This window comes from Chiloscyllium plagiosum, chromosome 16 (assembly GCF_004010195.1).
Source record: "Chiloscyllium plagiosum isolate BGI_BamShark_2017 chromosome 16, ASM401019v2, whole genome shotgun sequence".
NCBI classification, from domain to species: Eukaryota; Metazoa; Chordata; class Chondrichthyes; order Orectolobiformes; family Hemiscylliidae; genus Chiloscyllium; species Chiloscyllium plagiosum.
The window spans coordinates 20,486,239-20,502,422 of NC_057725.1; the positions used below are offsets into that span (position 1 = coordinate 20,486,239).

A 16,184-nucleotide genomic window follows, 5' to 3' on the forward strand; every position below is an offset into this window, starting at 1 on the left:
TAAAGAATTTACAGAAATATTGGCTGGTCCACTTATGGACATGCATATAGTCAGGGCTCCCGCCTTTGCTGAAAGAGGCAAATATCTCTCTTATCCTCAAAAAAGGAAAGGACCCAGAAGATTGTCCATCATACAGACCAATATCCTTGCTAAATGTAGATTTTAAAATCCTCTCTAAAACGTTAGCACTGAGATTAGAAAGGATACTGCCATATATTATAAAGGAGGATCAGACGGGGTTTATTAAGGGCCGTAGATCATCCAATAATGTTAGAAGGGCTCTGAATATGATTCAAGCTTGTCATCAGGGAAAGATACCAGGAGTAGTGGTTTCATTAGACCCGGAAAAGGCATTTGATAGGGTTGAATGGTCATATTTGTTTTACACATTGTAAAGGTTTGGCGTTGAAAAGGTGTTTACCAGATGGGTCTCAACATTGTATAGTGATCCCAAAGCAGTTGTGGTTACCAATGGATTAGGTTCGGATAGCTTCAGTGTGGGTAGGGGCTGCCGTCAGGGATGTCCTCTCTCGCCATTGTTATTTACGCTAATAATTGAACCACTAGCAGAAGCTATATGAACTGATCCTAATATAACGGCCCCGAGGATTGGTACAGGTAAACATAAAATTACCCTTTATGCAGATGATGTCCTTCTATTCCTCAGTAACCTCTGATGTCCGTACCTCGCTTAATCCAAGTTATTAATACATTTAGCGCATTCTCAGGCTATAAAATTAATTTTTCAAAATCAGAGGCTATGCCAATGGGTGGCCTTGCTATGATACCTCGCTTAGTGGACGGATCCCTTTTTCCCTTTCGTTGGTCCCTGGAGGGCTTCTTATATTTAGGTATTTTTATTACCCCTGTATTTGGTCAGTTGTACAAGTATAATTTTGTGCATTTACTGGAAAGGCTAAGGCAGGACCTCCAGCGATGGGGAGACCTTCCAATTTCCTGGCTGGGTAGAATAGCACTAATTAAAATGAATGTCCTGCCCCGTCTCCTATACCCTATGAGAATGCTTCCGGTGATGCTGCCGAGGCTGGCACTACGTAAATTATATGGCTGGCTGGGTTCCTTTATCTGGAATCATAGACGGCCCCTCATTAAGCTGAAGAAGCTACAGCTTCCACAGGCAAGGGGAGGATTGGACTTCCCAGATTTTAGGAAATATCAGTTAAGTTCCCTATTAAGTTACATAGCTGATTGGGTCTTGTCTGATCCACAATCAATCTGGCTGGATATCGAGGCCTCTCAAGTAAAATCTTTGAGAGAAAGCGAGGGCTGCAGATGCTGGATATCAGAGCTGAAAATGTGTTGCTGGAAAAGTGCAGCAGGTCAGGCAGCATCCAAGGAACAGGAGAATCGACGTTTCGGGCATAAGCCCTTCTTCAGGTTTCCTGAAGAAGGGCTTATTTCCAGCAACACATTTTCAGCTCTCAAGTAAAATACCCACTTATTAACCTTTTATTTTCAGACAAGAGGAAAATCATTACAGATCATTGTAAAAGCCCTATAATACTAAACACAATTAAGGCTTGGAACATAATGCGGCAAAATGAGGGCAATTCACATAAAACATCCCCCTATGCACCGATAGTGGGAATATGGGGATTCCAACCGGGGTTTACAGATGCCACTTTTAAACTCTGGAGATCCAGGTATATCTCATGTCTAGGGGACCTATTTAAAGATGGGGTCCTGATGTCTTTTGAACAGCTGCGTCAGAAATTCGGATTACCTTATGGAAACCTCTTTCGATACTTCCAAATTCGAGACTATATACAGAAGAAGACTACATTATTAGATAGTCTTTATAAATCAGATAGAGAATGTAGAGTCCTACGACCAGTGAGGGTATCTTCCGTCAGTACTATTTATCATTTACTACATGATGAAGTATCAGGAGATATGGATAATCTGCTTAAAACATGGGATCAGGATTTGGGACTAGAAATCTCTATAGAAACGTGGAATGATATTTGGGAAAACGCTAGAAGAATTAAAATAGAGGTGGGCACTCTTGTACATTGCTTATGGACCTGTCATAAGATCCGTAGATATTGGACTATAGTAGCAAGTACCCTGACAGAAATTTTAGGAACGGAAATTGAAGTGGACCCTGTATCTCTCCTTTTGGGCTTTTCGAACTTTCCCTCCCTGAACATGTATGGGAAGAGACTATTTTCTATTCTTTCTTTCTGTGTAAGGAAAAATATTTTGGTGAACTGGGTGGCTGAGGGTCCCCCTGGACTTCCAAATTGGCACAGATTAATTATGGAATGTATTCCCCTTGACTTCCTTACACATGTGGTGCACCGAAAGACCGAATTATTTTATAAAATATGGCAGCCCTTCTTGAATTACATAAATACAGATATTTCGGCTATCCTAACAAGGGCTTTATTTAATTGAGATTACGAACTTGGCTGGTTCGGGACCCCTTAGGAGAGGAATCCCGCATGAATACGGGTTTTATTACATTTGATGTTAACACATTCCGAGCATGTAAGAGACTTAAATATACACTCTGGTTAGTTGTAGGTTAGATTAGTAGTTAGTTGAGTTTTGTTTTTTTTTTCTTTCTTGGTGTTTTTTCTTTTGTTAAATTTTGGCTATTGTATATTTGATTTAATTGTATATCAATGTTTGTACTTGAGAGTTTTGTTTATTTTTGTAAACTTGTAAAAATGTTAAATTTCTAATAAAAATATCTATTAAAAAAAGAAATGAGAAATGAGAGTGTCAGAAAGAGGTGCACCTCATTATTGAAGAAAAGGAAAGATGACAAGTAAGGAATAAACCTATTAAATAGGACTGGTAAGGCAAATTATTTTATTTAAGTTGCATTTCGCATTTTAACAAGGTGATGATTCTGAGAGGGTTTTACCTGGGTACCTGCATCTCAACACTGCTGTACAGTGTAGCCAAAATAGTTTCATGGAAAATCCTCAGGGATTTTCCCATTTATATCCAACCCAGCAAGTTTGGGAACCAGCCAGTAACAGGTGATGAACCTGCTTGACATAGGCAGACACAACATTTGACACACAGACTGTAGCTTTCCTGCATGCTGATTTGTTGATGGCCTGCATTTTCACATTCAAAATACTTGTCTACAGATCACTCACATCTATTTTACTGAATGTCTCTGGCCGTATCCTGGACGAGGCTCAGCAGTTTGATCTCTGAGCAGTTTATCAATGAACATTCCTCAGGGTAGGCTCAACCATCTTCAACTGCTTCATCAATGACATTACCTCCATCGTAAGGTGCTAAATGGGGATGTTTACTGATAATTGCTCAATGTTTAGCACCATTCACAACTCCTCAGATATTGAAGCATTCCATGTTCAAACATAACAAGATCTGGACAACACCCAGGCTTGAGCTTACACGTGGCGAGTAACATTTGCACCATACAAACTTAAGGCAATAACCATCACCGATAAGAGACAATCCAACCATTGCTCCTTGACATTTACCATCACTGAATCGCCCACTATCAAAATCCTTAGGGTTACCATTGACCAGAAACTCAAATGATCTGGTCAGCATGGACGGATTGGACCGAAGGGTCTGTTTCCATGCTATACATCTCTATGACTATGACATAAACATAGCGGTTCCATGAACATCAGAGGTTAGGAATTCTGTGGCGAGGAATTCACCTCCTCTTTCCTCAAAGCCTGTCCACCATCTACAAGGCACAAATCAGGAGACTGATGGGATACTCCCCACTTGCCTGGATAGTGCAGCTCCAATAACACTCAAGGAGCTTGATATCATCCAGGACAATGCAGCCTGCTTAACTGGCACTACATCCACAAGCATCCACTCCCTCCATTGGTGGCCTCAGTGGCAGCAGTGTGTACCATCCACAACATGAACTGCAGAAATTCCCCAAATACCCTCAGTCATCACTTTCCAAACCCATTGCCACTTCCAAAATAGAAGGAGATGCATGGATACACCCTCTAAGCCACTCACCATCTTGATTTGGGAATATATCACTGTTCCCTCACAATCGTTGGTTCAAAGTCCTGAATATTCCCCCCAAGGGAATTGTGGTCGACCCACAGTATGTGGACTGCAGTGGTTCAAGAAGGTAGCTCACTACCACCTTCTCAAGGGCAACTAGAGATAAACACTGGCCCAGCCAGAGATGCCCATGTTCTGGATTAGTGGTGCTGGAAGAGCACAGCAGTTCAGGCAGCATCCGAGGTTTAGCAGTAAAATCGACGTTTCGGGTATTCCTGAGGAAGGGCTTTTGCCCGAAACGTCGATTTTACTGCTAAACCTTGGATGCTGTCTGAACTGCTGTGCTCTTCCAGCACCACTAATCTAGAATCTGGTTTCCAGCATCTGCAGTCATTGTTTTTACCAGAGATGCCCATGTACCTCAAATAAACTGAAAAAAATATAGAAACAGCTCAATAAAAACCAAAAGAACTGCAGATGCTGGAAATCAGAAACAAAAATGGGAATTGTTGGAAAAGTCAGCAGGTCTGGAAGGATCATGGAGAGAAATCTGAGTTACCGCTCATACACCAAATGGTGAGTTGGGATCCTCATCACATAGAATAGCACGCCCCCATCCTGATTGAAACTGCTCACCTGTGCTCACAATGTCATAAATAACCAGTTCTTGTGTCTTGCTACTTGTGAATTTTATATCTCTGCTTAATTCACTGGATTCTCACAAGAGCAGACTTAAAAAACTTGAAGACACTGGACAAAAGGTGAAGAGGAGGACGTTAACTCAAAAATAGCAACCATCACCAGTGAAATAATGCTGGGAAACTATTAAACATGAAGTCTGGACCTGATGGCCAGCATCTCAAAGTCTTAAAAGAAGCAGCTGTAGAGCTAACAGACGCATTGGTTGCAATCGTCCAAAGTTCTCTGGACGTTGGAAACATTCCAATGGCTGTACATCTCTATTCAAAAAAGGAAGGAGTCCAAACTACAGACCAGTTAGCCTGACATTTATCATTGGGAAAAAAGCTCAAATTCATTATTAAATCGGTAGCAGTGTGACATTTAGAAAATCATAACATGATTGAGCAAAATCAACAAGATTTTGTAAAAAGGAAAAAATATATAATAAATCTATAATAATTTCCATAAGGATGTGATGTGTGGAGTAGATAAAGTGAAATCAGTAGATGAGATGTATTTGGATTTCCAAAAGGTATTTGATAATATGCCATATAAATGGTTATTGAAGAAGTTAAGAGCTTATGGTGTTGGGAATGATAGTTTGCCATAGGGGTATGCCTGACAAACAGGAAACTGAGAGTCAGCATAAATCAGTCATTTCATTTGGTTAATTGTAACTGGTGGAGTACTGCAGAAATCAGAGCTGGAATCTTAATTATTTACAATCTGTATCAATTACTTGAATGAAGGAACCCAGTGTATTGCAGCCAGAGTGCAGACAATTAAAAACGATATGTAGGAAAAACGGTTGTGAGGATGATGCAAAGAATTCTGTAAAGGGATATAGATAGGTTAATTGAGCAGACAAAAGAACCATGTTCATATATAATGAACTGGACACATTAGGATTTTAACATACTGATAAAAGTTTTACAGAATTCTTAAGGTTACTTACCGAGCATGTTTATAAATGTGTAATTGCCAAGATGAAGATGTGCATGTCTTGTTCCAGCACCCACCATCACAGAGGTACCATATGGAGGTTCAAGAAACTTAACCTCCCAATAATGTTCTCCATGGATGAAGCCTGTTCAAACAGCACAATAATGAATAAAAGGGTGCATTTCATAAAGATATTTTCAATGGATCAATATGTTAAGCATCTGATTCAAGCAATGTACAGGTTTATATTTCTGCCACATCAATGCTCCTTTGTGCCTGAACATTTTGGAATAACAATTCATTGTATTGACTTCTTCATTTTCCACATCTTCACAATAGTAATTTCTAAACAAATTCGGCAGTCAGGAAATCATTGCTGACAATGTCAGTGAATAATCACAACTATTTCCATTCAATATTCTTGTATATACTACTCTAATGTAAAATAGCAAACTGTAGAGCTGTTGACAGAAATTTTCCAGATCTCTCTTATCACAGAATTAGTCATGGGGACTGGAGGATTGCAAATGTTATGCCACTGTTGAGAAAAGGACAAAGGAAAATTATAGACCTGTCGGCTTGGCATAATACAGGATAAGACAAATATACGTTTAGAAAAAAGTAAGTTCATTCCAGACAGTTAACATGGCTTTGTCAAAGGACAGGTCATGTCTGTCAAATTTAATTGAATTCTCTGACAAAGTGACATGGGCAGTGGATTTGTGTCGTGCTGTGGAAGTTGTATCTTTGGACTTTCAGAAAGTATTTACTATAGAGCCACATGGCAGGTTGGTTGGCAAATTAGAAATGTTTGGGATTGACAGATTCTTGGCAGCATGGATTAGAAGTTGGCTAAAAGATAGAAGACAGAGAGTTGGTATAGATGGACATTTCTCAGATTGGAGACAAGTTGCAAATGATGATCCCCAGGGCTCGGTTTTCGGACCCTTGCCTTTTCTGATTTATATAAACAATTTGGAAATGGGTGTTGACAGCAAAATCAATAAATTTGCAGATGATACAAAGATAGGGAGAACAGTGAATTGTATGGATGTAATTAATATAAATGATTTGGATGAGAATTTAGGAGGGATGGTTAGTAAGTTTGCAAACGACACCAAAATCTGTGCTGTAGTTGACAGTGAAGAAGGTTATCTAACATTACAAATAGATCTTGATCAATTGGGCAAATGGGCTGAGGAGTAGCAGATGGTGTTTAATTGGGATAAATGCGAAGGATTGCATTTTGGTAAAACAAATAAGGGTAAGGCTTATACAGTTAATGCTAGGTCCTGGGTAGTGTCAAATAGAGAGACTGAGGAGTTCAGGTACATAGTTCTTTGACAGTTGCATCACAGGAGACAGGATGGTTAAGCCAGAACTTAACACGCTTGCCTTCATTGCTCAGACCATTGAGTATAAGAAATGAGATGTCATATTGAGGTAGTACAGGATGTTGGTGAGGCCACATTTGGAGTACTATGTGCAATTCTGGTCGCTCTGCTACAGAAAGGATGTTGTTAAATTGGAGAGGGTTCAGAAAAGATTTACCAGGATGTTGCTGGGAATGGAGGGTTTGAGCTATAAGGATAGGCTGGGACATTTTTCACTGGAGCGTAGGACATTGAGAAATGACCTTAGAGAGGTTTATAAAATCACTTTTGCCTCGAGTCGGGGAGTTCAAAACTATGTGGTATATTTCTAAGGCGAGAGGGGAAAAATTTAAAAGGGACCTGAGAGGCAACTTTTTCACACAGACGAATGAATTGCCAGAGGAAGTGGTAGGTGCAGATACAGTTACAGCATTAGAAGACATTTGGATAGATACGAACCGTTTAGAGGGATATGAGCCAAATGCAGAAAACTTGGTTAGCATGGACGAGTTGGACTGAATGGTCTGTTTCGGTGCTGCATGACTCTATGGCTTCAGAGGGACATTGACAAGTTGACTAAATGATCAGACACCTGGCAGATGAGTTTCAATGCAAGGAAGTGTGAGGAAATATATTTAGATGGAGAAACTCAGAGAAGCAATGCAGGCTCAATTGTATCAGTGTGAAGAGAGTACAAGAGCAGATGGACCTCAGGGATTATGTGCACAATTCTCTGAAATGGAAACAGTTGTTCAGAAGGCTTATAGGATCCTTGCATTTATAAATAGGGGCACAGAGTATTACAGCAAGGAAGTGATGCTACACCTCTACGAATCATTGGAGCATTGTATTCAATTCTGGGCACCTTATTTAAGGAAGGATGTTAAAGCCCTAGAGAAAGTGCAAAGGAGATTTAGCAGAATGATATAAGGAATGAGGGATTTTCAATACAAGGAAAGATTACAGAGATTGGGCTTGTTCTTCTTGGAGCAGAGAAGATTAAGAGGCGACCTTATTGAGGTGTTCAAAATGATGAACAATTTGGACAGGGTAAAGAAGGATATTCTATTTTCACTAGTTGGTATGTCAGTAACTAGGGATCACAACTTCAAAATTGTCAGCAAGAGAGCTAGCAATGAGATGAGGAGAAACCTCTTTGCCCAGAGAGTGTGAGGATTTGGAATACACTGTCTGGGAGAGTGATGGAGGCAGATTCCACATGACGTTTCAAAAGAGAGCTGGATATATATTCAAAAGTGATTAATTTAGGAGGCTACGGAGGTAAGGGTGGAGCATGGAACTAGATGGGTAGTTCTTTTGGGAGCTGGTACAGACACAATGGGTCAATGGTCTCCTTCTGCAGTATCATATTGAGGAGTATTAAATAATTGTCAACTAATATTGTCAGAATCAGTTTTGGGTCTCCACATAGTCATGGTTATATTTTTGTACATTTTTGTAAAATAACTGTAAAATAAGAAATTGAAAAGGCAAAGAGAATCCAACATAAAATTACTGCTAAAAATTGTGGTTGCTGAATCGGAGGGAACTGCAAGTAAATGATCCAGAAATAATCTGATGTTGTTCGGCTTGAGCATATAAGTGCACAATGTTAACTGGCAGCAGCAGTAACAAGAGTGCTCGGTGAAGGGAATGTTTAATGAGCTAACTAGACAGCAAGAAAAAATATCAAACAGCATTGTGTTTGTTGCCCACACTATCTGTTAAACATTAACATCAAACAGAAGATGTTAAAAACGTATTGCCCTGTGTATTGTGGCTGATTATTAAAACATAAGTGAATGCTTTGTGGCAATGCAATTTACTTCAGCATTGCTGCCAATTTAGTATAAGTTGATGCAACTGTTGATTTTATTTACATTGGTCTAATACTGATTGATGAAGCATAAATATAAAGCACAGGGCAATGTCAGTACACCCAACACAGCAATGCAATCATGCAATCACCATCTACATCTTGGCTGTAGATGGCTACAGCTAGGACCATTCATACACTAGGAAACACATTAATGTGAAACATTTTAACAATACATTTGAAGTAAAGAAAAACCTCCCTTATTCTCAGGTATTAACTAAAAACCAGAACACAGCAAAGTCTATTTTGATATCACCTTTTGTTCCTCTAACTCCGGCTGTACCTTCACTTTGCAGGACGGGATCAATATGAAAGTAAACTGCTCTCCGACATGGAGAAAGTTGTACTGCTGGTGACTTCGCATTAACATCCCACTCCCAACATTCCACAACAAAGTTATCTGAGAAGGACTGAGGTGGACAATGATATTCCATTGTCTATCTTGAGACATAATCTGAAACAGATTACAATAAGTACCTACTATTAAAATCAATTTAACAGCAAATTATAACTTATAGTATTGTATTTGAACTATATTGGAATTGAATTAAAGAATAAAGCACAAATATCAAATGTATGTTATATATTTGAACCTCAACTTTTGCTGTTGTTCTGGGTATTTTCTCCTCCCTTTTAAAAGAAACTGCCATTCTGCTGTCACTCTTAAACATAGAAGATGGCAGCGAAATAAACTATGTGACCCCTCGAGTCTGCTCCACAACCCAATATGATCATGGCTGATCATCGAGCTCCATACTCTAATCCTGCCCTCCCCCTTATCCCTGATCCCTTTACTCACAAGAGCTATATCTACCTCCTTCCTGAAAATAAATAATATTTTGATTTCAACCACTTCCTGTGGTAGTGAATTCCACTGGCTCACCACTCTCTAGGTGAAGAAATTTCTCCTCTCAGTGCTGAAAGGTTTACTCATTATCCTTAAACTGCAGCTGGTTATGGACACCCCACCATCGGGAACAACATTTCTGCATCTAATATCTCTAGTCCTATTACAATTTTACAGATTTCTAAGAGATTCCCCCTTCATTCTCCTGGACTCCTGTGAGTGCAATCCTAACTGATGCAATCACCATCTTTCTGCAGCTACCAACCTACTCAATCCCATCATCATTTTCTAGCCTTTCCCCCATTACAACCAACACTTTGTCTTATCAGACTGATTCCTGGGATGGCAGGCTTGTTGTATGAGGACAGATTGGATCCTTATATCCTGGAGTTTAGAAGAATGAAAGGGGATCTCATTAAGACATATAACAATCTGACAGGGTTAAACAGACTGTATGCAGGACAATGTTTCTCTTGGCTGAGTAATTAGGAAACGTGGTCATGGTCTCAGGATAGTGGGCAGGCCATTTCAGACTGAGACGCGGAGATGTTTCCTCACTCAAAGAGTGGTAACCCTGTAGAATTCTCTACCACAAAAGGCTATGGAGACCAACACTGAATATTCAAGAAAGAAATAGACAGTGCCATTTCCCTCTATGTATTCTTCTCACAAGACCTCTGTTTATGTCGTGATTGTACCTTCAGTTACATCACTGACTGATTTCCATTAACTTCTTGTTCTGCAATAATCACATGAATCTTCTCCAATGCCTCGCCACTTGTGTTTCTGCTTTAATGGGTGAGCAATACAGACTAATATCCACATTCCAGCAACATTTATATATGTAGCACAAGCTGAACCAGGCATGATTCGCTGAGGTCATTCTTACAAAGAAAATTTACAAATGGAAATAATCTGGAGAAGGGTCTTGAAGATTTCAAATCTTGGGGCAGTATATAATTAGGAGAAAGTGAGGACTGCAGATGCTGGAGACCAGAGTTGAAAAATGTGGTGCTGGAAAAACACAGCAGGCCAGGCAGCATCCGAGGAGTAGGAGAATCGATGTTTCGGGCATAAGCCCTTCTTCACCTGTATATATTTACTTTGGCAGCTTGTTCTATTGTGGCATTGCTCTTGTGAAGAAAGCCTGTTAATACTATCATCAACGAGGCTGGAAAAGTTCACTGTTGCTCTAGACCCACCATCTCATAAGTCACAACATAAAAGTATTTATTCTAATTATTAAGGTAACTTATCTATATAAAACTGAAGTTCTGCAGATGGTGGGGAGCTGAAATAAAAACAGGAAGTGCTGGAGAAATTCAGCAGGTCTGGTAACACACGTGCAGAGAGAGACAAAGTAAATGTTTTCAATCCAATAGGATTCTTCTTCAGACTTGAAATGTTAACACTGTTACATTTTTCTCATATGCTCATTCTTTGTAAGAATGACCTCAGTGAATCATGCTGGGTTTCTCCAGCACTGTCTGCTTTTATTATCTTATCTATATCAACTAGATTTTTAATAAATAGAATTATCAGTTTATTATCAAAACAAAGCTTATTCAATAAACATGCAATATTTTGTTAACATACATAAGATCAGCGATACAGAAGTATAAATACTTCATCCTCTAAATATTCCAAATACACACGCAAAATTGCACGCATAAACTTCAGAAAAAGAGACAAAAAATTCTCTACAGAGATTGGCTTTCTGGAAAAAGCAGTTTGGCCAAAAGGTTATTCTTAAAAGCAGAAGAGTAAAGCATAGAATGTTCCAGAGTCCGGTACTTTGATGTTCTGACACGTGGTCATGTTGCTAATCATGTATGATAATATCTGAAATCTTGCAGATACAACTCGCTTAGGAAATACAGTTTTAGATTATTCTTTCAATCGCTTCTTCAAAAATGCAAGTAGGTTTCACTTGCAACAGACACAAAATTATTCCTGGAAATGTTCTAATTTTGGAAATGGAAGAGATCAGCTGGGCAGCTCATTCACAGCAAGCATTCCTCCAACTCATCTCGCCTTCGCAAGCTTTCCTTCAACTGAACCAAATAGAACAAGAATCTCACCAAAGCAGTCACTGTTCAAAACAGCCTGAGCAGGGTCGACAGCAAAATAAGCAGTTACCACCAGTCATATAATTTCGTGGAACCCTTGCTAAAGAAAATCTGAAATGTCCACAGTGAACATTCACTGATCTCTTTTATATGAACTGTCGCAAGTAGCTTTACAAAGCTTGAAATAAATGTCTTTGTCAACCATCCTACAAAATTGAAGTTGACCAGCAAAATTAAATATAAAGCATCAATGTAAGAATACAACGTCATACAGTCACAGTGTATTACAGCACAGAGACCTTTTGGCCCATCATTCCATGCCAGTAAAGCACCTATATATACTGTCTTGAAAACAAATGGTCTTTCTCGTTTGTGTGGATGGCAATCTTACATTGTCACCACCAGAGGGCACCAGGTACATGTATGTGCCAAATCCCACCAATCCATTCCATACTTTATAGAACATGGTCAGTCAATTTCTTTCCCCTCCCTCGCTGTAACGATTCCCATATTTACTGATAGATGTGACTCTGGTGTATTTCCCTTCATGATTTCATGCAGAATTAAGCAGTACATATTCGGTAACTTCAACCTTATATCTCTCTCCACATACAACGTGCACACTCCAAGATTGAATGAACGAACAAACCTTTGATATGCTGCAATTCTAATATTATTTAGCAAAAGGCATTCCTGCAAACATCCAAGAACTCGGTTTGCTTTGGGTATTAACTGTTAAATGTAGAATCCCCAATAAAGATTGTTTTTAAGGTATGGTTTTGTATCTACCTGAGAAAACTTGATGACAGAATGTAAGGCTATCTTTTACGTGGTAATGCACATCACATAGCTTTATTTGGTATTGAATGCTATCACTCATTGGTCTTGCTATTTCTGCAATTCTAGAAGATCATCTTGCAGTGTATTGATTGGGCTTTGAGTTTTGATCCTGATGTGTCATCTGTATGCAGTCATACCTTGTTTTTTTCACTTATTGGGAAGGTCTTTTATGCATATGGGTCTCAACACGGTTCCCGGGTTCACTCTGGAGACAACATCTTCAGGAGAGGATGATTCCCCATCGTTAACCTCTGTTGGTAAGGAAGTCCAGCCATGACCACAGATTCCATATGGAGATGTTTGACCAAGAGTTTCTCATGAGGGACTTCGTCAAAGGCTTTGAGAAAGCTTGTATTGCCATATGAGGGGTCTTGTACATTTAGACAGCTGAGATTAAGCCATAAACTCTATGAAAACTGAAAACCTGCTGACTACTGCACATTGTAAGCCTCAAAGTGCTGCAAAACATGAGTACAAACTATATATTCAAAGAATTTTCTCATGGCATTGAGTGAGAGGTAGGGATTTGTAGTTTTTTGGCTAACTTTTATCCACTTTTTTTTTGAATATGCAATAGATGTTATTGTCTCCATCGGTGGTAAGTAGCTGAAGTTGATTGACTATTGAAAAAGGATGGCCAATACCAGAGCTAGTTCCTAGAACACAGAACAATACAGCGCAGAGCAGGCCCTTCGGACCTGGATGTTGCGCCAACCTGTGAACTAATCCTAACCCATCGTGCTACATATCCCATCATCATCCATATACTTATCCAAGGACTGTTGAAATGCCCCTAATCTGGCTGAGTTAACTACATTGGTAGGCAGGACATTCCACACCCTTACCACAGTCTGAGTAAAGAACCTGCCTCTGACATCCGTCTTAAATCTATCACCCCTCAATTTGCAGCTGTGCCCTCTCGTACAAGCAGATGTCATCATCCTTGGAAAAAGACTCTCACTGTCCACCCTATCTAATCCTCTGATCATCTTGTATGTCTCTATTAAATCCCTTCGTAGCCTTCTTCTCTCCAATGAGAACAGACCCAAGTCCCTCAGCCTTTCCTCATAAGACCTTCCCTCCAGATCAGGCAACATCCTGGTAAATCTCCTCTGCACCTTTTCCAATGCTTCCACATTCTTCCCGAAATATGGCGACCAGAACTGCACACAATTCTCCAAGTGAGGCCGCACTAGCATTTTGTACAGATGCAGCTTGATATCACGGCTCCGGAACTCAATCCCTCTACCAATGAAACCTCACACACCGTATGCCTTCTTAACAGCACTATCAATCTGGGTGGCAACTTTGAAGGATTTATGTACATGGACACCAAGATCCCTCTGCACATCCACACTACCAAGAACCTTTCCATTGACCCAGTATTCTGCCTTCCTGTTATTCTTACCAAAGTGAATTACCTCACGTTTATCTGCATTGAACTCCATTTGCCACCTTTCAGCCCAATTCTGCAGTTTACCCAAGTCTCCCTGCAACCTGCAACATTACATGTACCCTGATGACACTCAGTTCTATCTAAACACACATCTCTTACTTCCATCATTGCCTTTACTCTGTCAAGCTGCATGCCCAACACTTTCGATTGGGTGAGCAGAAATTTCCACTAATCAGATACTGGGAAAGCCCAGCCATTTTCTTTGATCTCCAGTGAAAACTCTGTTCTTTAATTCATCCACTAGGTCTGGCTCTATGACTACCATCTGACACTAAACCAGATCACTCTCAAACTAGAAACAGCCTCTGCCGCAAAAGCTGCAGGGCACCAGCAAGGCAGGTAGTTCAAAGCTCCAAATGATGATTTACATCTGAGTGCCTCAACAACAGTTACACTCCCACTGTACAGAGGACTGTGTATCCTAACCGTTCCTGGAAGCCCACAATTATGAATATACACATTGTTGCCCATGATAGCACTAAACAATGTGAGTGAGAGAGCCCAGACTGGGCTGCATCTTCAAGGCTATAGGCAATCAGCTACATGAAGGAAACAGCTACTCGGGTAGCAATGATGCCTGGCTGTCTGGTTGTTACGAATGGAGAATCACACAGAGTGAGCGCTAAAGGTTGGAAGGGCACATTAGAATGGGATATTAATGGTGGAGGCGATCTTGTTGGTTCATTAAGCAGAAAGGGATGCTGGTGTGACAGAGAATGTGAAAGTTAGGTTGCATGAAAAGGTCAGTATAATTATGTTTAAAGACAATGCTGTGTATCTGTAACAGCAGTTAAAAAAGAGTCACAAAACATAACCCTCTTATAAACCTTGTCTGATTTTAATCGCTTCATCTGTCATGTCCATGCTTTCAGCTACCAGAGCCTCAAACTCTTGAAATTCTCTCTCAAACTTTTTCCACCTCCCCTTCCCGTTCCTCCTCCTTTAACATTTTCCTTTAAACTGTTATTTTGCCAAAGTGTTTTGTCAGTTGTCCTATTGTCCGCAAACTTTCAGGTTTTATTTGATAAAATGCGCCCAAAAGGCATTTAGGCAAATCTTACTGTTAAGGGCACAATGTAAGTGAAAAGGGTTGTTGTTGTCGCATTTATATAGCGCCTTTAACACAGTGAAATGGCGGAAATTGGCTCCAAATATAAAAGAGGCGTGAATAATGTGTAAAAATGGTCTGGCCACACACAGAAAGCTATGTATAAATCTGGTGACTGCAACATAACAGGGATATGCAGATACTGGAGCAGATCAGAAAAAGCAGCCAAGCTGAAACCTGAGGTATGTGTGCTGAAGGGGTTGATTTATTTACCATGGTCACAACACACTCTCAGCGAATCTGAGAGTTTGACCTACCGTTTAGTGCAGTCACTGTGATATAGCTGTCGGTTTATTGGAATTGCAGATACTTCATGGGCTTGCTGAAACTGTGCAATTAGGATGGGGAGGAAGGGGAAATGTTTAGATCATTCAGAGAACGTTGTGAGCTCCTAGTTTCTGGTATTCACTGGGATTGATGCCTACACTTCCTCATCTTTATGGCATACGATCAGTTGCCCTTACCGACACTCTGTCTTGTTACAGTTCCCCACCTGCATCAATACCAAAGGAAAGCTGATTATTCCCTGGGGAATGGGTCTGATCCGCACTTACCCCTTCGCTCCCCTCGCTCTCTGCAGTCCTGTTTACCACAAAGTGGAACTGAAGTTGTAAACACGCGGCTGGGAACAGTTCCCAGGGACAGTTCCCACTGTCATTAGCTGAGAGACGAACCGACCCCCCGAAGTCATATTTATCCGGAACACGTTCCCCGTGAGAATTGAAACAGTCTCCGGTCAGTGGGCACACGTTGCACCTGTTTGGAATCGAACTCCTGTGGGATCTTTCCATTCAGGGGTATTGGAGATAACATTCCCAACCAGTAGGGGAACGCCCTCCTGTCTCGCTCAGCTCATTGGTTCAGTATATTAAGGGTGGGTTATTTTCCGTTTGATTTGCTCCGAGTATTTCTGGCTGCTGGCAGGCAGAGTTTGTGCTAACTTTACTCCGCTGTTTCACAGGTCTGTCCAGGGTTTATCTTCTGCGTTTCTTCAAACCTGATCTGGAT

At 40.3% G+C, this 16,184-nt stretch overlaps 1 protein-coding gene across 3 annotated transcripts in view; it reads right to left on the reverse strand.

Annotated features, from left to right (window-relative positions):
• Positions 1 to 16,184, reverse strand: part of si:dkey-23n7.10 (SPRY domain-containing SOCS box protein 3) — a 27,516-nt gene extending 11,332 nt beyond the window's left edge. Inside the window, exons 1-3 of one of the 3 annotated variants that reach the window (XM_043705510.1) lie at positions 15,731 to 16,174; positions 9,140 to 9,310; positions 5,621 to 5,752 (exon numbers count right to left, since the gene is read on the reverse strand). In XM_043705510.1, the coding sequence (XP_043561445.1) occupies positions 5,621 to 5,752; positions 9,140 to 9,290 (283 nt within the window). In that variant the 5' untranslated portion in view covers positions 9,291 to 9,310; positions 15,731 to 16,174. Of the gene's footprint in view, positions 1 to 5,620; positions 5,753 to 9,112; positions 9,311 to 15,730 lie in introns of all 3 variants that reach the window. The other 2 variants (XM_043705507.1, XM_043705508.1) reach the window with 2 other exon arrangements.